This window comes from Gymnogyps californianus, chromosome 18 (genome assembly GCF_018139145.2).
Source record: "Gymnogyps californianus isolate 813 chromosome 18, ASM1813914v2, whole genome shotgun sequence".
NCBI lineage: Eukaryota > Metazoa > Chordata > Aves > Accipitriformes > Cathartidae > Gymnogyps > Gymnogyps californianus.
Window position 1 is genome coordinate 11,172,699 of NC_059488.1, and position 23,232 is coordinate 11,195,930.

Here is a 23,232-nt window from a genome sequence, read left to right on the forward strand (position 1 = left end):
TGGAAACTCATTTTAAGAGAGCTGGAATGCAATTTATTCAACATGTAAAGGAGAACACATGATTAAGTGACATTTGGAAGAGAACACATACTCCAAACATTAGCTTAAAATCCCCAAATGAGGGGGTGCAACATACATATGTTTTTAAAATTTTGATCAAGAAGTTCTCCCTATTAATTGGAAAGCCGCTGCTCCAAAACAGTATGTATTTATAGTTTCATAGATACGTTTGGGGAATATATTTACACACCTGTTACAACTAAAAATTACTTACCTTAGGCATGAACTTCCTTGCTTAGATTCAGCTTCTGTAACAAGTAATTTAAAAGAACCCACCACTTCCTGAATAATGCTGGTTAGGTGCTTTTAATTACAGTTACTACATTGACAAAGTATAAACAACACAGCCAAACAGCATTATTCACTATCATTCAACAGAGACTACAACTCATCTCATATGATTTTATTACCAGACACACAGCAGCCATTTAACATTTTTTAAATTTTAGGCAAGAAATTAAGGTAAGCGACAGCATTCCCATTCTTTGATTGCCTTCAAGTGTTAAGCATAAAATGTTCTTGTATGTAAGAAGAAAGCATCTTTAGATAAAAGTGTTCTTTATTTTTCGTATATTCTTAGTGGAGAATTTGTAATAAATTATTAGTTGACAAATAGGGGATGAACTTTACCTATACAAGTACAGACGGATCCTGAAGAGAGGCAAACTAATCACACTGTAATCCTTACAAATTGCTTTCATTTTCACCATTAATCCTCCCTAAGAAAAAAATGTTCTAGAGATACAGATTTTAACTACTGCTTGGAGAGCTTCATCAAAAATAATTCTTTGATATACTTTCCTTTCATTGAACAGCAGGAGTAAGCAATGCACATATATCATTTACAGCTTTTAAAGTGCATTCAGAGCATAACCATGCCACCTTCATTTCCAGATTACTTTCAAGAATCTAGTATAAGTTACTATCTCTGAGTAATACTTAATGCCAAATAGGATGCTGGAAGAGAGTAACATCAATAACAAGTTTTACACTTTTAGAATCAACAACATATATGTATGTATCTATAAAACAGGCATATAGTTACTCACATGAGATGTTATAAAATTTCTTATTATATAAATCATGAAACTAAATACTGCATCAGAAATTATTCAAAAGAGAGCTACACTTGGACACAAAAGTAACCTTTAAGGAGTTAAAATGTCCTCAACTACAAGTCAAGTTGAAACTTATTTAATTAGGTTCTGTATTTGAAAAAATGAAATAAATTCTTTCATTAACTAAACCAAACTCCCTTAAAGGCAACAATATGTTCCCTCTCTGTCAGGACAGAGCGCAATGAAATCTTTATTTTAATTGGGGTTAGCTAAGGGGCCATTTGGCTTCAGATGCTTTGTTTATCAGCCCTAAGCTTTACAGCTTAGCCAGTACTTGAAATATTTTATTACAGAATGATTTCATTAAAAAAAAATAAAAAAAATACTCTTCCAAGTAGTTTTATATAGAGATAATTTTAAATGTGCATTTTGAAAATTGGAAGTCCAAGTCAAAGGTATCTCAAAAGAAAACACTGATTTCCTTTTGCATTATTGTGACATAGGTCTCTTTTATAAATCCCTGTTCTAATGGTTTCTGCATCATGCCCTTCCCTAAGCAACCCAGCAAAGATGCAACTGTAGAACAATGGATCTCTCCATGGTGATGACTACGGTGAAGCAACCAAACACACCTCATTTTTGTATTTTGTCACAACCACACTTCCTTTGTTGTGGACAACATTTCAGAACCCTTCATATTGTGTGAATTTCCATTTCACAACTAACTGGTGCTGCAGGGAACAAGGAAGACTCTCTGCAATGCATGAGAACTCAGAGACAAACCTTTCGTAAGAATAAAAATCATGCTTTATATAAAACTAATTCAAAGGCACAGCTTACTTTCCATTTTTTTCTAAACAGCTTTGAACTTCTATATGAAAACCTTGGAGTCCTGGACCTGAAAACCGTGGAGTTGATCAATTAAATTTAAAAAAAAGAAAATGAATTCTTATTCAGTAGATGACACCTTTTTCCTGTAATAAACTAATTTACAAATATCAGACATCTTCAGTAATAGTGTTACTGAAAATAGCTATCACAGGAATGGGCAGTGAACACAAACTCTACAAAAATATAGCCCCAGTTCATTCCAAACTGCAGCTAAAATTAATAAAATAATCCAGAATAATTTCCTGCTGTATCGTGAGGATCAAGCTTAGACTGGATTTATTCCTTATTAAACCTCCAAGCCTTAGGAGTGTTCCTAAAACTACAATAAAATGGAAAAAGAAAAAAGAAAACTCCAAACCTAATTTCCACAAATGAAATACAATATTATGATATTTTCATATTCTTTTCTCCTGTGGTATCACTAAAATTTGATCTGTCAGATAGTTTTTATAATTTTGGGAAAAAAAAGTATTTAATATAATTTCTAGTTGTCTTTTGGAGCATATTGGCATTATGTTGCTAATAGTTTTATACATGTTACATAACACAGCACACTACATACATTATTTAAGATATAAAAACTATGCCATTAGTATTTTATTAAGTCCATTCTAAGAATTTGGTTTTATTTTTAAAACAAACTTACTGTCTTTCTTTTGTTTGCAGAAATAAAAGCATTGCTGCTGAATCTGAAAGAATAAAGCTTAATTCAAACAAAACATTGAGTTCTGTGCTTCACGTTTATGCTACCTTAAAGAAAATACAATTTAAAATTAAATGTATTTTTTTTTTTTTTAATTTTTCCCTAGATAGCTTTTTGCGTATCTTCTCTGTACTGTTCCCTCATGAGAACTATAATAAAATGAGCTGCTTCTGCAACTTCTCAGCAGGTATTTTGATTTGAGAGTAATCATAGTTTTCTCTACAATCTTTATACAATTTATGTCCTGATCATCTAAAAATAAGTAAATGACTTAAACTGACATCAATATGTATACTTTTGTCTAACAATGCAAACTAATTGTATATCTCTAAATGAGAAAAATGTTTATGAAAAAAAATAATCTAGTGAATATACCAAGCATTGAGTTCAAAGCAAAGACACCACATGTGTCTAAATAAATATCAAGGAAGTGTCAGAGGTAAATGAGGAGAGACCAGGTGAAGTGTGTGTGATGTGTTAATTGTATTCAAAAAAAAATAATAGAGCAAGACAGAGAAGCTGAACTTCCAATTATCATAATGGTATCTACTTCACAACACATTTGCAAACTTGAAAGAGACATTTTAAACCATAGGAATTCTGAGCAGAATACCTCCAGCTGTGTTCTGCATAAATCTTGCACGCTGTACATACACAGTTTATTTAAATACCAAGTAAAGTTACGACTTACAAAATGCATATTTCAGTCACAATAGAATATCTGTCATTGCCAAAAGCTACTACTCCTTGAATGAAAAGAACAGAAAACAATGAATTAAATTAGAAAAAGATAAGAAAAGACAGAATCTTTTCATTTGATGTTTTACTAGGCTGAAGTAGTGTGTGTTTTAAAGAACAATGCATTTATCAGCCCTCTGCAGAGTTTACATTTTTGTGCCCCCCAAAAGAGAAGAAAGAAGGTGATCCTCAATGTTAAATTAATTTTTGCCTATATAGCATTTTGGTCATGAGCTGGAATTTATCTTTCACTAATGCTCTGCCCATACCAAAATCAACAGATTTGTGAAAAAAAGTTGCCCAATTCTCTGATGATATGCAAAAGTCAAACCAGAAAAGGGGCTTAGTCCCCCTCCACATTTTCCCTTTCCAGAAGCCTTAAGCAAGTAAAAAGTACAACATGAATACCCAGGCAAGCAGTACCCCCCACCCCACTGAAGAATCAAGATGACAGCAAGCACACTACTGAAGCTACATTCACATGTGATTTTGCTAAGCCCCAGGGCAGTATCAGAATATCTCAATGTGATTCTGAAGAAAAGTACAACTCTGAATGATAGCAGGTCTCCTATCCTGTCTGCCTTGGAAAGCAATCAAACTGAACTGTCAATTATGTCATGCATACAAATGTCTCATTCTGTCTTTAACCCTATAGCATTTTAGGCTTTCATTGTATGGGCTCTATCACCTATCTACGCAAATCATTACAAATAATTTTGATTTACTGCCTTTCACTTTACTCTTTTTGTACTATAAGAGTACAAATTGTACGCTCCAATTCACACACAATCTATAATGTGCATGGTGAAAGACCAGAAACGATGACTCTTCTCTTATGAAACTCTATTAGTTTGTTCGTAACCTGATTAAATATTCCAATTTTTATCATTATTTCATCAAGTTTGTCTGCTACTGAAGTCTACAAATCCAAATACCAAAATCTCTTCTACCATCTTCTTTCAAGGGAAGTAATACTTTGTTCAATTGTACAGCTGCTCATACTAGCGAGAATGTAAATTTCTCTCTTTCCTACCTGCCTGAGCGGTCTTTTGCGGTGGGGGTTTTTAGTGGTGTTTGCTTTTTTTTCTGCGGGGGGTGCGTTGTTTTGGGTTTTTTTTCCTAATACCAAATGCAACTTATGCACAGCTCATTTAAAAAACACACAGTCACCAAGTGCCTTACACAGAAGCTGAATTCAACGGTCATGTTATTTTATGCTTGGTGTTTGTTTACTTGCTTCATTGTTCTACTCTAAGTCCCCTGCGCTTTATTAGTTCAGGAAATATCTTCAACTTTTCCTGCATGGCGGCATTTGCACACTGCTTCATTGCTTGCTGAGACTGTGCACCCTCAATTATAAGTAAAGTATCAGGAGAAAACACAATAAAAACGCAAGCAAAAGTCAGTATAAAACACACAAACAAAGGCTTGAAACAAATTGAGAAGAAACAAAACCAAGTGTATAAAATAGCACAAAAGAGAGAGAATCAGGTGTGAAAGGCACAGACGAATAATTTATCAGTTGAATGTACAAATCCTTCCGCAGTAAAGCTGAAGTATCATGGAGCTGCTCCTCACTGTACAACCTTCCCTGGTAATAGGAAGATTTAGAGGCTTTTGAACAAAGCTACTTTTATTTCTGCAGCACCAACACAGAAGACACAGAGAGTGACCCTACCTAGTCTGATGGCTGAACATACAATTTCTACGGAGGCTGCAAAGTTACTTATACAATGAAACACAAGAGACTTCTCTTCAGCTTGCTCACAGGTTCCAACAAACTAAGATACCACAAAAACTTAAATGTCAGCATGAAACACGTAAACATTAATAATCTCAAAAGCAGTCTTGTGAACATCAGCATTCTGAAAACCACATTAAAAGGAACTTAATGTTTCGTCTATTATTGCTGTTAGCGCACTATAAGATGCAGAGCACACGATCCCTTACTTTGGGCAATGTTTCTAGACTGAAGTGCAAAACCATTCCCATGCTGGTTTTGGGGGTTTGGGGGTGGGGTTTATTTGGTTCATTGGTTTTGGGTTTTGTGGTTTTGGTTTGGGGGGTTTTGTTTGTTTGTTTGTTTTTTACTTTAACACATATGATGGACAGGAAAGTTTGACTGCATCATTTACGGCAGAAATGCCATATTCAGCAGAAGGTCATGCTAACTTTCTCCAATATTATTTTTTATTACCTTTCCTTCAAAATCTTAGTTTCGCCCCCCTAGCGTGGCATACAGAATTATACAACACAGTATCTTATAACAGTTTCGAAATTACAAAACAATTCTATGTACTACATAACAGACTGCTATAAGAGATTACAGAGAATGTCTTTTCAGTTTCATTAACATGTATCTCTCAACAGACTTAGACGTAGAATATTAAATGCATGTTGAAGAACAGTAAATGCTTGCTAGAAAAAGAGCCATTTTTAAGGTTTAAAACAGCAAAAGCAAAAGCTGAAACTTCTCTATAGAAACAGTAGTGCTCGGAGACAAAACACAGCAACAGGATTGAAATGAAAACAAAAACCACACAGAAAAAAACAAACAAACAAAAAACTCTTTCCCCAATAAATCTTTTTCAGCCAGCGATTTTGAATTCTGGCTAGTATGTCTTCTAGAACATTTTCCATAAATGGTAAAATGTAACAATAGCTACAGGTAGCTTCTAAGTGAGGTTGTCAAAAACTAGGGTCTTCAAAATGCCACGAAACACAGAATCTTCATACCAGAAAAAAAAAAAAAAAAAAAGTTTTACGTTTCAGTTCCAGAATACACAGAAATTCAATTTATCTCCATTTTTAGCATACAAACACCAGGTTTTACACACTGTCACTGTCAATGCTACTGTCATTGTCTACTCCTATCTGTTAGTAAAGTCAGCAGGATGAGATTTAGAAATTACCATCATTTAGGCACTACTAGGCTGTCTATACAGGCATATATTTGAGAGTTAACAGCACTTAAACAGGAAAAAAGTAAAGATGGGTGGGAGAAAATTCCTATTAAATATACATCAGCACTAACTTTAAAAGGAGCACAACAAAATTGCAAGTAAAACAAAAAGCTTTCTTTTATATGCTTCTGCTCACTGTTTCCCCTACAGTTTGGGGTTTTTTTTAACAAGTTTGTACACATGTAATATAAGCATCAGTGATCTTCCTTCTTCATTTTTTCTATATATGGACAAACACTCCTAAACCCCTGACCTATCGAGACAACTGTGGTGAGAGGGAAGGTTCTACTCTGTATACAATTTATACCTTTAAAATATACATGCAGAAATAAAAAAGCTATGCAAAAGATGGCTATGTAGAGGAAGTAACTGGGATGTGGCAATTACTGGGAGTTGGAAACAACTATTTACTCTTCCACTGAATAACTTAAAAAAAAATTTCACCATGGCAACAATCATACTTCATAGCAGATAAAGCACTGAATGCCTTTTCAAAATGAATTATGCACCAGTATGTAACATGCACTTTTTTTATGTTACTGCACACATATTCCAACAAAATTTCCTTTTGGACTCATCTGGCATTTGCTTTTTTACTCTGCACCACATATCATCTACTTTTCTTTTCTGACTTCTGTCCCACTCAGATCTCATGGATCTGGAATTGTTGAAGGAATTCATAGTGTTAGTCTGGGCAAGAGATTAATATAAAATAATTAATACAGTGGCCTTATGCCATGCCATCACACTGCTGCTTCAATGTCTTCCTGAGAAACATATCAATTTGTGTTACTGGTATCGTGGTATTACTTATGAACCCATAAGGCAAAAATCCTTAGTGGTGTAAAAACCTAAAATGGATAACGAACTGTCCTCTTAAAACACTTTAAAACTCTCACTGTTGCAGGAGACCTGAATATCTATGGGACTAATCTTAACTTCACCTTCCTTGGCCATGAATTTAAGCAGAGGTAGAGAGCAACAGCTTGCTTATAAAGTGCACACAGTTCTTGGCCAGCAAATATATGATGCCAGAGCAATATCAATACTTTAGTTCATTATAGTTAGCTACAGTACCCTGGATAATAAGAACCCACTCAGAGCTCATACGAGGAACAACTCTATCAAGATTGATGAGATGTTAAACATAATATCCTGGGATAGTAGGAAATTGCAACTGTGCAAGTGGATTTGTGAAAAAATATTTACTTTTGTAGAAGTAAGATAGCAATTCAGTGGCTGCACCAGTGTATTGATACCAAGAATAGTAACAGCTGTTAAGGCAGATTCGCTAGTAAGAGGTTACAACAAATACAGGAAATTACAACATTAATTTTTAATGGATGCTTGTCAAGCTGTGTCCTGTCCAGAATGCAGGTGCATGCCTTTTAAAAACACCTTTTAACTGCTAAGTTGCACCTCATTTCCTAAAAAATTTTGAGGAACTTTTATGCCTCATTTGAAAGTGATCCCATGTCCCAAGGTTAAAATTCAGAATAAATTTACTCAGAAACATTAAAGTTTCTAGAGTTCAGTTGTGCCGTGTCTCAGCAGCATAGCATGATCAAGTGTATGGAAAGATCCATACCATGATATTGATAATACAGCAGCCCTGATTCCGAGGAAGGAATTCACAACAAGGATGGAACCAAAACTACCTACTAACAACATATAAGGCAGCAACACATCTTAAGTATATTGCATTGCAAGATCTTTACATCAATACAATGTTGGAAAAAAGAACTGGAGAGCATCCTTGTGCTTCCTCCTTACAGACTGAGTGCTGCAGTTGGTACCTGATGTAAGTGGGATCAGGTAGGCTGCGTCCCCTGCAGAGACCGAAGGACTCGACGGCCAGCTAGCCCCAAAGGAGAGTGCAGTGGTTAATACCAGTGTCTCCAGAAGGTATGGATACACAGCAGCACAGACATATGGCTGCAGCATGGATAATCAAATGAGTGCTATCTTTATTAGAATGGATAATAGAAACTGTCAAAAGAGAACACGGGGATAAAATGATTCTCCAGAAATGTCTTTACACTCCTGCATGAAGGCAGGAAAGTTTTTCACTTTTTTCAAGGGAAAAAAAAAAGTTGGAAATACAATAAAGGAGACACCTTTTTTTAATTATACATCCCTTATGAAAGTATAATGTCCTACACTTCCCCCAGATGTCCCTATATGGTTCCAGAACTATGACAAAACCACAAACTGAAAAGGCTTATTATGCTATTTCCTTAAGTTGAATTGAATTTCATGCTGAAAAAGAAAGTTAACTTTTTATTTCCTCCTGTTCATAACGGCTTTTTTCCCCACTGTTGCTCAAATTGCATCATATTAAGAGAAAATTTGTATCAAAGTTACAATTATGAAAAATGGTAGTATGTTGTCTTCTCTATTTAGAATCCAAATATAAATTATCAGGCTTTGACAGGACAACAGAACTAAGGCAGCAATGTATACATAAAAACATATATACATACATCTAGTGTAGTTCAGCTAAAGCAGTTGAAAACTGGACTGCATATATGAGTTTCAATAAGTAGTTTCATATTAAGATTAGAAAACGTTTTGTAATATCTTAAACACATTGTTATCCACTTCACAAATTAGCAAATAAATTCACCATTGAAAGCGCATAAAAAGTGCGGAAGTACAAAAGTACATTGACTCTGCCTCCAAGATTTTCTGTTTACTCTTAAGTGGATGCATCTAAAGAATATTTAGGTTAAATTTAAACCAAATCAATTCAGAACAATTAAAGTTAATCAGAAATTATCCAGTTATACAACTAATGGTTGCTCAGGCTAATAAACCTGAATAAGATTGAATATCTAACCATGAAGACATAAAAGAAATTAATTGATGCTTCATTGAAGAGAGTCACTTATTATCAGTAATTCCCAATACATTCAAGTTCATACTGATATCTATTTATGATCCTAGTTCAATCTGAAAGATGTAGGTTATGTAGAAATTTTTACAATATAATAATGGTACATAATACAACAGTTTAATAAAAGTACCATCCGCTATCAGAACCACTGCAGTACCAGTAGTTACTTAAAATGGTTATGTTTCATTATTAGCATCTTAAAGCTTCAGTAAGCTCCCAACTACTATTCCATATGTTCTGAATGTAATTGAAAAACAGTGGATGTTTTAAACTACATCATATTTCCTCAGTTTGAGACGGAGGTAGACAGTTTCATTCTTGTGGGAAATATCACAAACAGAACACTATTTTCAAGGAATCTGTAAACAGCGAAAGTTACTGGCCATGCCTTTCCAGGACTGAAAGCAAATTTTCAATTAAAAATAAATAAATAAATAAAAAGCTCGATAAAGTATAATCAATAATAAGATGCTAAAAATAAAGTAATATTTTTCTGTATTTTTTTCATTTTGACGTTGATTTAAAAATGTCCTCAAGAAATTTAATTACACTTTTAATATCATCACAGCTCCCTTCACCCTCTTCCCCCCCCACTGTTTTGAGACTTACTTTGTTTAGAAACAGTGCAAAATTTGATACTTAACAAGTAACCAGCGACACCCCCTTAGCACTGGGCAGAGATCAGAGCACTATCATTACTTCATTCCAATTCACTGACAGAGAGAAGGGCCTCTCAAGGAGAGCAAAGCAATGAAAGATTTTGCTGGGCAGACCTCAAGAAGATGGTATGAGCCAAATAATAAGGAATATAGTTCTTGCTACAAGTAATGCAACTATATTAATTGTTTCACCTCCTCAGAGACATTGCCACAAATCAGAGACTTATGTGCCAGTCTGTGGCAACAACTGGAAATACTCACAGGTGTTGCAACTGTATAAATCCAGTATAAAAATACAGAAATTATTAATATCTAGCATATTCACAATGCACCAAAATCAGGTTTACATAGATTTTATAAACGAGAGAAAGGTCTAGATTTAGGTAATATGACAATACACACAAGAAACCATTTTACAAAGAATGCAGAATTCATCACCCTAATAACTAGATTAATAAATTCATAATAACTAAATCAGCCTTTTAAAAACAAACCAGGACATCTTGATTCAAATCCAAACAAACACTAGAATCTCATGCACAGACATGTCTCTTCAGTGGTGTATCAGAAATAAAATGGGCTACTTTAGCTCACATTGCATTACATATACCTCTCATCTCAGTGTACCATGTATGCTGTGTCGTGACAGAGACACCGAATTTTACAGTGCCTGCATATAAGAAGTTATCAATGTAAACCAGCAAAGTTAAACAGAAAACTACCTGCAGGAGCACTTAGACGCTGATACCTACTTGGGTTATGAATGTTAAAATTACCCTCCCCTCCTTAATTATCCATAAAAAAATGTAGCAGTACTGCAAAAGAAAAATAAGCATAGAAATTTTCACCTTACAGTGTATTTGTAGCAATGAAATACAGACAAAAGGAACCAAGAGGTGGAAATAGAACTACCTGTTCAGAATATACAGATTTTAAAGCAAAGTGCAAGTAAACAAGCTTTTCAAATCTGTCTAGCTAGAAAATGTTGTATTAAGCATACACAATTCCCTTTGCAAAGCCCACTGGAGTGCCCATGTATCCAGAGAACAGACAGCAAGCTTGTGATTCGAGAAGACTGTACGTCAAACTTGGAGCCTGCTGTTAAACTATCATACCCAAGCTAGGTGAAAAAACACCCATATGGCTTAGGCTAGCTGTACTAGCATCACAAACCTAAACCCAATACCTCCTATGGTATCACACCCTACATGCTACTGCTTTCGGCCAGCCTACACCGGGAGCTTACCTTGACTCACAGGTGTTAGGACGTTTGTTTCTGAGCAGACGGCGAAAGCACGCCGATGAAACGCTGTCTGTAAGCACTAGGTGTCAGCAGAAGCAAGTGCACAGCCGACATCTTCGCTGCAGAACATTTGAGTCTCATTTCCCCCCTCAGTTACCAATATACACACAACTATTAAGGACTACAAACCATCTTTACACACACATAGTAACTATACAGCTATTTCTGTTGAAGATGACCTACTTTTGTGAATTAAATATTTAGAAGACGATAAAAACATTCCCTCTGCAAAAAACCCAGGAATTTAAAAAGAAGTCATTCAAGTGAACAAAATGCTCACATTGGTGTTACTGTTAGAAATTTAAGTAATATTCATAAAGATAGCAATCTGCCTCAATACAGCCAAGTAAACACACTGCTTCTAATGTGTTTTACCGTACTTAATAGCAACAGAGGTTTGTGGAGATTGTAAGTACATCACATGTAACAGATTCTTCCATACTTAAAATCTGGTTTAACGCAACTACAGAAAACACATATACACAGTAGGAAACATAACTGAATCAGTTATTTTGTTACATAAATCCTACAATTAGACTTGCAGACTGTATTATCTGGATATGTTTTTTCATGCAAAAGTTCTAGTTGCTGAAGGCCTCAAAGTTTACAGCGTAAGTAACTCATTCATTGTCGGTGTACTGGTTCGTATATACATTACATAACCTGGTATCTTTAGAGTAAAAGCTTCTGAACAGAATAAGAGCTCTTACTATGCTTAAGTATAATGTGACTTTAAAGTCTGCTCTGTGACACATTCTGGGCCTACAGAGAATAATGAAAAATAGTTTCACACCATTTATCCTGAAAAGTCAACTCATACCAGATGAGATGGTCTATGAAATTAAATTGTCTTATGAGACAAAAACTATGAAAGGAAGAAAAGCTGCTGCTTCTTTGAATTTATTTCCTAATTATCAATGATTTTAAATGAACAGTCAGATTTCTTGAGTTATCGGACATCAAATGCAAAGAACCACATCAGGTTCGGTATTGCTTACATCCCATATTTACGACACATGAAGGTGATAAGAGAAAAAAACCCACAATTGAGGTATTTGAAAATATGTTCTTTTCCTAGAAGCTATTTCTTCCATTTGCTTTTCTATTTGTCTCAGACACATCAAAATGATTTTATTTGCAACTGTTACATCTTTGTGAATTCTGACACATCAATGGAGAGCAATCAAAGAGTTGCTGCATACACTTTAATATTCTTCCACTATTCAACAAGAAGCTCCCGTCATTCCGTATTTATATGAGAAGATGTGTATCATGACCACTTTGAACACCTGTTAGTATATAATCCACAAACTCAGCAAACTGAGCTAATCAGCTGACAGGAAATAACAATGAACATAATTGCTGTGTAGAAGACGGAATTACGTGAGAGTACAGAAGACTATTTCAAGTGCAGCATTCGAAGTACAGCACAAGAGAGAAACGCAGGGCTTTAAACTGCAAGATGCCTTACTAATTGCCAGTTACGATGCTTTGTTATTAAATTACAATCCCGTTTTCTTTTGTGAACGTAGCAAGTACATTTCCTAACAGTTTTACTCATTACACACTACTGTTTGGAGTTTTGCTGTATCTTCTTAAGATCAGGTTTTCCAAGGGTTTTGAACTAATTTTTAAGGGCAATATTCCTGACAGTAACAAGAGTCTCTCAGTAACTGCATTTACTGCTGGCATATTCTAAAACGGAAGTGAAGTATAAAGTAGTTGTATGACCTGTCCAATACCTCACAGGATGTCTGTGGCAAAACTGGAAACAAAATGCAGGTCATTTGACTCTGACACGTTCAGCACATGAAACATTTGCAAATTTTCTTTATCTAAATCTTAATACTGAAATGTATAATCAGAAATTAAATTTTTAATTTATAAAATGACTTGGGAAAGAAAGCCCTGAAAATTTCCACTTCCTGATTATTAAAATTGGATTTTATTACATATTTGTGCAATTGTGATTACAAGTTTTCTTTGATGGAATGATAAGCAAACCAAACAATTTCTTCTACTTTCTCAGGTTAGCTGTCCCTCGAAGTTGCACTTTCTAGGGGTGTGCCATTGTGAACTGATTTCGAATGTTCATCTTTAACATTCAGCCTTCAAAATACCAGATGGTATTTCCAGAAAAGCAATTTAAATTATTATTTTTCTTCATAAATCCCTTAACTAGTGAATCTCACACACACATCCAGGCAAAGCATACACCAATATTCCCAGAGTTGCCTGGCAACTACTGGGAGGAGCATCAGAGAACAAGGAAGCCTGCATGGATGAAGGGAAGTCAGTGTCTCCCCGACACAGATAAAGGAGGCTTACAGCCAGAGTGCCTTGTTGGTTTCATTTTTTTTATTTATATGGACAACATTTCAAATACCTCCCATTATTTCACCTTAGATGCTTTAAAAGCCCAATACTTACACCCAGACATACACACACAACTCAATACAATTTATTCCCCCCCCCCACACACACATGGATTCCCCCAGTAAGATGTGGAAGGACTCATGCTGGCTTCAAAAGTCATTTTTGAACCCTGAGTATGAATTGTTGGAATGATGCTTATTTGATGGTAATAACTGGACAGCTTAAAATTCAGACTGAGCTATTTTTTCCTTCTGGCTTTAAAAATAACTAGTAAGACAAATTATAGTACTGAAGAGACTTTAGTTACTGAAACATTCTCAACCTCAAGAAACACTATGCCTGTAGTCCAACTTCTGGTCTTTTCCTTTAACGTCATGATTAAAATCAGATTTATTACTTGTCTGCATGCCAAGTCTTTTCACTAATCTTCACAGATCAGGAGAATGCAAAATACAACAGCTTTTCTCAACTAGTAAGCCTTCATTCTGACTCCACTCGTTTAGCCTCCCCACTTACACTCAGAACTCATCTTACCATCTCCCAGTGGTATTCAAGCTCTCCATTGCTACCACTAATTTTCTGTTTTGCTTCCAAATGCTTGCAGATGAGAGAAGAAGGTATTAAGACAAAAGCATGTTTTGTCCTCTACAGAGATCTTCCTGTTAAGCAGCCATAGGTCTAAACAACAGTAGTTCAAATGAGCCCGTGAACACCGCATTGAGATTTATCACTGCATTTGACTTGCACATGTGTTAGTTTCCCCTGCTTCAGAAACAGGGAACATAGGATATTTTGGAAATATTCTGTGGATCAGTCTGCAGTTAGTACTTTTCATCCCCGTATTTCTGGGACATATCTCATGAATTATACCTGAATGTTCCTCATACTATTTACCTTGTCTGTAACTGTTTATCAGCAAAATGTACACACTTTAAAAGGAACCCCCTAAGTACACGGTAGCAAAACCAGAGCGTCACAAAACATGTGGAAATACATTAATTTGGCTGGACTGATTTGTATTGAAGTCCATGAAGCTACTTGCAGTAAGCCAGGAACAGATGCCTCACTAGAAGCCATAAAACCCAAGATCAAGTACAGAAAAATCCTTCCCCCACTCAGATGGCCCTTAATCGTTGCTAAATAGAGATCAGCTCTGAACCAGAAGCAAGAGATTGAATTTCCCTAACAGAACATTTATTGTCAATAGTAACAACTCCAGACATTCTTCATATTTCTGGAAAAGCACAATTTCTTTACTAATTATGTTCTTAAACTCCATGATTCCATAAATCTGCATGTTTCAGTTAGGCATATATTGTGTAAAAAGTGTATCTTTTACTACCTTTAAAAATAATACAGTGAATAACCAGGTTTTGCAGTGAGAGAAAATGGTCAACTCTGCACTAGCCTCCTATGATCATTAATTTATACTTTTTTATCATCTCTCTTCTAACTTAACTGTCTTCAAAACCAAGCAACACGAATACCTTTCCATAAGAAGTTTTCTCCCTGTGTGATTGATGATGCTTGTTGCACCTCCTTCTTTTTTGGAGACTGGAACACTGTTTTCAGTACTAGTCAGCCAAAGAGCCACAATGCTGACCTTAGTAAAAGTAGGTTATACTACACTTCGAATTCTTGTTAGCTTTTTCCCCCCACCACAGCCGCAGATTTACATCCTATGCCTACTAATTTCCTACTTACAGGTTCAATTTTCAGGGCGTTTCTGTAGCTCCCAAAGAAAGATGCTTGTGCTTTTAGAAACGCTCTTGCAACACCATCTCCAGTGGTTGTAGAGACTTTCTTCAATCTGTTCTTCAGTGCAGAAACCTGAAATCACACAACAGGTCTAGATCACTCTCATATCACAATCAAATCTTAACACATTGGGGCACAGCTAAATGAAAAACGTGCTAACCACAGCAGCAGCTATGACAAAATGTGACATTGTGAATTCAGAGTTGAATTTTTCAGTTCTAAAAGCATTACTTTTCAAGCTGTTTTGCTTCACTACGATTGGATTCTATTCAGAAACCAACAGGCAAATAAAAGCTTCATTTCAACCTTCCCTCCTACTTAAAATCCTCCGTTAACATGCTGTTGAGTACTCTTTTAAAGGTAGTCCATGAAGTTCTGTGTCATTCTTGATTAGAATCCACGAAAGAGTTTCAGCTAAATTAATTCAAACATCAGACTAATGGAGAAACTGTTCTGCGTAATCAGGCCATCCATCATCACCAATGCTAAGAACAAATTCTGTAGGTCTGAAAAATGTTTGCCACAAATACAAGTTTTTTTTTTCTTTTAAGGTTATGTTCCCTTGTATTTCAGAGACTTAATGGAAAATAACAAAATGAGAGTTTTATCTATGCATATGGTGGGTTCCCTTGGCTGGCTCCCAGACACCCACCCAGCCGCTCTCTCACTCCCCCTCCTCAGCAGGACTCGGGGAGAAAACACGAAGAAAAAGCTCGTGGGCCGATAAAGACAGGGAGATCGCTTACCAATTAGTATCATGGGCAAAACAGACTCGACTTAGGAAAATTAATTTAATTTATTGCCAATTAAAATAGAGTTGGATGGTGAGAAACAAAGACAGAAACTAAAAAACGCTCCTCCCTCCCCTGCCTTTTTCCCAGCTCAACCTCCCCCTCCATTCCTGACTCCCCTACCTCCTCCCTGAGCGGCGCAGGGCAATGGCAATGGGGGTCACGGTCAGTCCGTAGCAGTTCCTCTCTGCCGCTCCTTCCTCCTCACACTTTTACTCACTCCTCACTCTGCCATGTGGCATTTTGCCCTTTCTTACAGACGCTTTCAGAGAGGCACCACCAGCTTTGCTGATGGGCTCAGCTGTGGAGCCGGCTGGAACCGGCTGTGTCCTGCACCAGCCGCCCCGGCCTCTCCTCACAGAGGCCCTGCAGCCTCCTTGCCAACGCCTTGCCACGGACACCAAATGCAATCCAGAAAACAAAACCTGCAGTTTTTTAAAAGTCTCAGATTAACAACGACATTCTGTCTACTGAAGGTTTTTTTCTTCCTGTTTCTCAAGAGATCTAAACCACCTGTGCGCAGGATGGCTCTTCTCTTAACCCTCATTGCCCTTTCCCTTCCACTGTGGAGGTGTTTAATTACCTCAGGATTCACAGAGCTGCACTTTAGGCGAACACAGCCCTAACGGTCTCATTACCATTTACGCAGAGACACTTATAGATCACAACTTAGCAAATATCAACTAAACACATTTCTGTGCAGGCAGAGTTAAAACTACCATGATCCAGGTTACCTGAATATTCTTTGTTTTCTGTGTACACCAAGGGCTAAAGTTTTAGAGGATTATCCATTGCTGTTCTCTGTGCTTCAGAATTTCTCATACATACAAGAAGGTTGTGACTTAGTTTGATGTCTCTTTTCTAGTGCTTAGAGCTCAGTAACTACTGAAGTAAGGTTGTATATCTATATATTATTGTTAGTGACAGCGTTTTTCTTTCCCAAACACAAGCTGGGAAAGGAGATAAAAAAAATTTTCAAAGATTAACATCAAGCTTGCAGTGCCTGTGCTGCAACGGTTATAGGTTACGTTAAATCATTAACGAATAGTTATGTCAGTAGCAATTTTTTGGTGTTGCAGACAGAACCAGGCGAAGCTAAGTTTTTGAGACGGATCTCACGCAACACATCGCAATACAGAAACAACGATCTGGGCACTGGTTCTTGAAAGAAATTCAACTAGCGCTTTTAGAGGATGCAGTCATGTCACGTGCAAAACCTGAGTTTGATGAGACACCTTACGCAGAAGACAGGAAGGAGCCATAATTTCAGAAGGAAAGCAGAAAGCCAGGAAACCCCTAGTCATCTTGATTTGCAGAACAGGAATGACTCCATAAATATCCATATTATGAATTTAACAGAAATAGTTCTATCAATAACTAGCAAATCTTCCTTTTTCAAATCCTATTCTGAAAAACTCCATTGGGGTAGCTCTATATATTTCACACTATGCAAGAAATGTAGGAATATTATTTACATAGTAAGCAGATTCTGTTGTAGCGAACATAACTAACTGTGTTTTCTGAGAGTATGAATAATACTTCATAAAATATAAGCTGATGGATCAAATGTTCAAATTAACTTTCCAGACCTTCCCCCCATCCTCCAACTCATAACAAAAGCTTATTCTGGCCTCATCCATATCTCCAAAATCCTACCAGATGAGTTGAGCTTTTTCTGCCTCGGGGTTTTGCTACCAGCCTGCCTTAGTAGCAAACGGCAGGCTGACTTTACTGAACAACTGTTCTTGAGTGCCTCAGTTTTATCCCTCCTGTAAGCACATCCCTCACTTCCTCCTTCAGTAGTCTTAGATTTGGGGAGGGCAGGAAAGTGACTCCTCATCTTGCTATACAGGTGTTAAATATATAATCCATACTGTGCACTACTTTTTCTTCTTTTAAAACTAGATGTTATATTTGCACTTTTGTTTACCAAAACAGTTGCAAAGACATTCCCTTTTAAATTTTCTGCAAATTCTGTTGTAGAAGAAATTTCATTACAGATATTTAGTATAACAGAAATAATCAAGAGTGCGTCCAGCATTGTTTATAATCTGAATGCTGCGGCTTATGCCAACGATCCATGCATTAATGAGCCCATAAGCACATATTAACATAACACATGATAACAGATTTAGTCTATCATGCCCATAAAATAAGCTCACTCCTGTTCACTGAGATAATGTCTCTCAAGGAGCTCTGTTATTCTCAAAATGTAAAAGCTTCATCAGATTTTCAAACGCAAACAGCACACTTCTCCATGTTTGAAGGGGTCTGATGTTGTAGGGATGAAATATGCGTTTATTTCCTATATTAACTTATGTAAACCATTTAAAGGTACTTCTTAAAAGTGCAATAAAATTCCATAGCTCTGAGTAACTTCCAAATCCATCTCAAACTTCTTTATAAGTGGTTTTCTTTAAACATTCATGAGAAGATAAAGAACGTGCCATCTATATAGAAGGAAAAGGCTCTATGCTTTGCTTTACAACAAACTAAAAGTTCAGAAGGCTAGTCACAGCCTTTCTGTGTTTCAGCTTCCCTATTTGGTATAGAAGCAGAATATTGATAGGTATTTTGCTAATTCCTTAAGCTTTCAGATCATTTGCTCTCTTCTAAGACTAAATCAAACACTGTAGGATGTCTATTTTATGTATGCACACTTTTACTCTCTCAATCAGGATTATTGCAATAGGCATGCCATAGTTTTTTTAAAAAAGAAAATGTTAGCAGCAAAATTTTTAAAGAAGCTAACAACTAAGACAAAAAAAATTCATGTTTACTCTGGAATAAATTAGTACATAAACCAAAGTAGATTATACAAGCAGAATGATGATTGTTTCCTGCCTAAAGAGGCAGTAATATTTAAAAGAAAAAATAAGGCTGTGACCACTCAATATGAAGATTATTTCTAGCCAAACAGACACATATACATGCAGTCTACCCTGAGAGTGTTTTTAAAGAAGATTTTTATACTTCTGGCAGTTCAGGTTTAAAGGTCAGATTTAAACTATCACCATGTTTCAAAATGCAATCTGTGCAATGCAGCATAATGAAATGGTTCAGTAAAGGTGCTAGTGGAAATTCTTTTAATTAGGTCCAAGGCTTTTCAGTTGTCAACATGAATAAAGCAAGAAACATTCTATTGCAAACCCTGTGTAAGAAATAAAAACGGATTCACCTTTAAGAAAATGGTTCTGCTATGGAGTTGTAGTTTAGTACTTCTTGCTGTCCTGAAAGCAGTTAATTTCCCACTAAGTGAAAAAGAGTAACATAGGCTTCCTACTTGTGGTAACTTGTTAATGAACGGACAACAGTAGCATACACAACTAAATTACTGACAGCCTAAGATATTCATAGGCTAGTGCAAATTTACAATACTCTCACAGCCATCAGATACACAAGATCTCTTTGGCGCAGTACACTGCATTGCATCAGGGCTTCATTTAACAAAAACTACAAGTTGACAGAGTGAGCTTATGCTTTATTCCTTGTAATATGAAGCTCTGACTACAACTAGAGACTAGAAGATGACACTTATTTGGAAATACATGAAAAATCCATAAGGGTTGTATAAAAAAAAAAAAAATTACTACCCCCTCTTTGCTATTCCTTGCAACACAGACGGTGGTGTAGGAGACTTGTCAGCAGCAGATGCACTTATTGTAATCACAGTCCTTAATAAATCTCTTTTTTTAATATTGACTATTTTAAAAGGAAAGTTACTTCCCAGGGCATTCTCATGCTGCCAGATTTTCAGCAACATATCAGAAGCAGAAGGTGAAGGAGGGATAGTTTTTCACATTTCAAATAGTTAATCAGTAACGCAGTAGTACACACCTTGATTTTCAGGGACCTGACCTGAACAGTTCAGGAAGTCTGACTGCTAGCAGGTACTGCTGAGGTAAACGGGGGCAAAGAAATGACTTAATCTGATTCTGCTGGAACTGTCTCAATGGTACCCAGCTCCTTTGACACAAATGTTAACTGGAAAGACATTTCACTGTAGCTTATGTTTGTTTGGATCCTAGGAGTAAAAGATTAAAGAATAGTTCATTCTAGAGTCCCAAGAATCAACAGTTTAGGTAGCAACGTCACTATCATGAAACTCAAGCACAACTCACTACCTGAAGCTCTAAAATAATCACAGGACCTCATTTACTTGATTAAGAAAGCTGTTCAAGGAGAGGGGGAAAACAGCTTTAAAAATTTTCCACTGGATTAATTACCTGATGGTGAATGCATCACACAGAAGATGTGTTTCCTCACTGTTGAATATAGATAGATTTAATTTAGCAAAGTAAATTTTCTGTCTATTCAGCAGTGCATGAATTGCTCACTGTTCACATTAAGTAGCAAAACTGGCAGAATAGTTTGACATAACAGCCATTTATGATCCTGAAACTGTTGAAGACATTTTTAGTTTCTCAGATCATAAATGCATCTGTTTAGACTCAGACCAGTGGGGAGACACACTCCCAGAATCTCCCCATCCTCCCAGGGAAGCAAAAGGAAAAAAAAAGGAAAAAAAAGTATAATGGATTGGCTTTAGAGTCTCCCTGCTGAGATGAACAACTTGATCCACTTACAGTTCCAAACACATGATGCATGAAAGAACTGACAGAAATTCAATTCTTGCAAAGAAGAGCAGCTGCTCTCTAGCGGTCAAAGCCAAATATTAAGCAGTCTGAAGGAAAGGAAAAGACCTAGAGGAGAATACTTCATTATCTAGGTAACTAAAATAACGAAACAAAGCTAAATAAGACATAAACACTGATCCCAAACATTAATTACACAACGCAACACGATTCAAGTTAAGGCTTTGTTGCGACAAATATTAATCCCAGCTGTATTTATATAGCAGTTGTGAAAAAAAAATACACCATGTACGCTATTTGTGAGCCATGCCAGTTAATTGAATTTGCTGGCAGCACTTCCTCTGCTATGCTCCAAACATCCTCCAAGATAAAATGTAGCTTTTAAATAGACCTGTGGAAAACTGAATCAAGAAATTTGAACTAATAAAACACAACTCTCTACTGTTATAAAAGTGAAGTAAAAGTAAATAATGAAAGGAAGGAAGTCTCTTAAAATTTATTACATTCCAAAGCTTGAAGTTCTGTGTTTATTGGTGAAGTCTCTTCTGATGTTCTACAGTGCGCCTACAACAGCTCTTTTAATGAAGTCTCATAAAATCTAATATAATACTTGATTGTTGACAAATCATATACATGTTTGAGGCCCCGCACTCACTGTATCCAGACATTTCTTACATAATTCCATGAAATTTACAAGTCTGTCATTCCCCGGGTTGCGGATAATGGCACAAGCGATGACCAGCTGGTGGATTTGGATGCTGGGAGTGAAATCAAAATGAAAAACTATATAAAGCCAGAAAAATTCATGCAAGTAACTTTTATAGACTAAATGCTTGACTAAAGCCAAAATGTTCCCAATCAAGATGGACCTTTCATCCAGAGCTCACTGTTTTCGAAGAATGGATCACACCACAGATCACAGAGAAACGATGGGATGTCACAGGAGGCGGCACTGGGTATTCACCAGTACTTGAGTTTTTCCTCAAACAGACCAGCTTATATTGAGCTGCCTGCATATCAATTTTATTTCTCAACTGCACATAAAAAGGTATAGATCTAACTGCCAGCACAATATTTTGAACTAGTAAAAGAAAGCCAGATTTTCCCCTGCCGTTTTCTCCTAAACAGTCATCCTCCAACTTAAAAATAGCTTCTTACACTCTTACTCACTTTACTGCTCTTCCCTTTCAGCTTCTTTAGTGAAGATGATTACAGCAGCAAGTAGCAAGCTGGATGTATTTTTGTCCCATTAAAGGGAAAGATCAAGTATTTATACAACGTTTCTATCAAGTTACTAAAAAATAAACAAACTACCAATAAAAAGTTTGAATGAGAAAGAAAAGAAGTTCTGAATTATATGCACTGAGCAGTGCTAGGAGTGAACATGAAGTAGTACATTTGATATCGTAACTAAGGATATAAAATGCACAAAGTTCATTAAAGCTTACCTGGAAGAAGTCACAGGAAAAAAAACGCACAATTTCATTTGGAAACAAAAGTTATCTAAAAACGCAGGATTTTTTTTTTTCCCTAATGAAATGGATAAAGATGGTTTAAAATAGTAGTACTTTTTCACACCTCAAAGGAAGAAGTTTGAATTTTTCTTTCCTGTTCAGATGTACCATAACCTGCGTGTTTTTCCTTTGTCTTTTTTACCCATAAAACACTAACTCTTTAGATGACCTGAAAATTGATCATGCCATTCCAAAACTGAAACTGGGTTGCTGCAGCATTTCTAGCTTATGTGAGCATTAACTAATTTTCATTAGGAGGCTTAAAAATATGTCTGCAAATGTTCAAACAAACATTCCTTAACACTTCAAAACAGGAAAGAATTGAGGTAAAGCAGTTTACTTATAATAATGAGAGTAACACAATGAGACACCTCAGTTACAAACTGAACAGGTCAAAAGGATTTACACTTTTAAGTAATGGAATAGTTGGATAAATCATTTCATACATACCACATCATTAGGAAGGCTCTGAAGGTCATCAAAAGGGGTTTCCAGTGTGTTGGTGTCTACATTAAGAATAACTACATCTTCCAGGGCCATGTTTCTTACTTTCTAAATAGGAGCAAATTCAAGAAAAGGGAAAGGAAAATATAAGTATGAAGAGTTAAATTTTACGCATAAAGGACACAAGTGATGGGATAACATCATGGCATTACAAAACTTCAAGCATTTTAAAAACAACCAACACTCCTGTCTTTCTGTCATCATTTGTTTCATTTATTCACATTTTACAATGCTGAAAAATTAACCTTCCCTTTGGCAGAGGGAAGTTCTTAACATCGCGCATACTGAAATTTGTGAAACCAGAGTTACTGTTTCTGATTATTCAAGCGAAGATTTATTTCAAGCACCTCTACGAATGTTTGTCTTAATTCTGGTATCCTGTTTGCACATTTAGCAGTTTCTAGCTGAGTCAAGATTTCAAGT

General features: G+C 36.1%; 1 protein-coding gene across 1 annotated transcript in view; it reads right to left on the reverse strand.

Annotated features, from left to right (window-relative positions):
* The window catches only part of DENND1A (DENN domain containing 1A), a 216,570-nt gene that overhangs the window by 63,121 nt on the left and 130,217 nt on the right, over positions 1–23,232 (reverse strand). Inside the window, 2 exon segments of the mRNA XM_050907872.1 lie at positions 15,352–15,477; positions 22,756–22,857. Of these exon segments, the coding sequence (XP_050763829.1) occupies positions 15,352–15,477; positions 22,756–22,857 (228 nt within the window).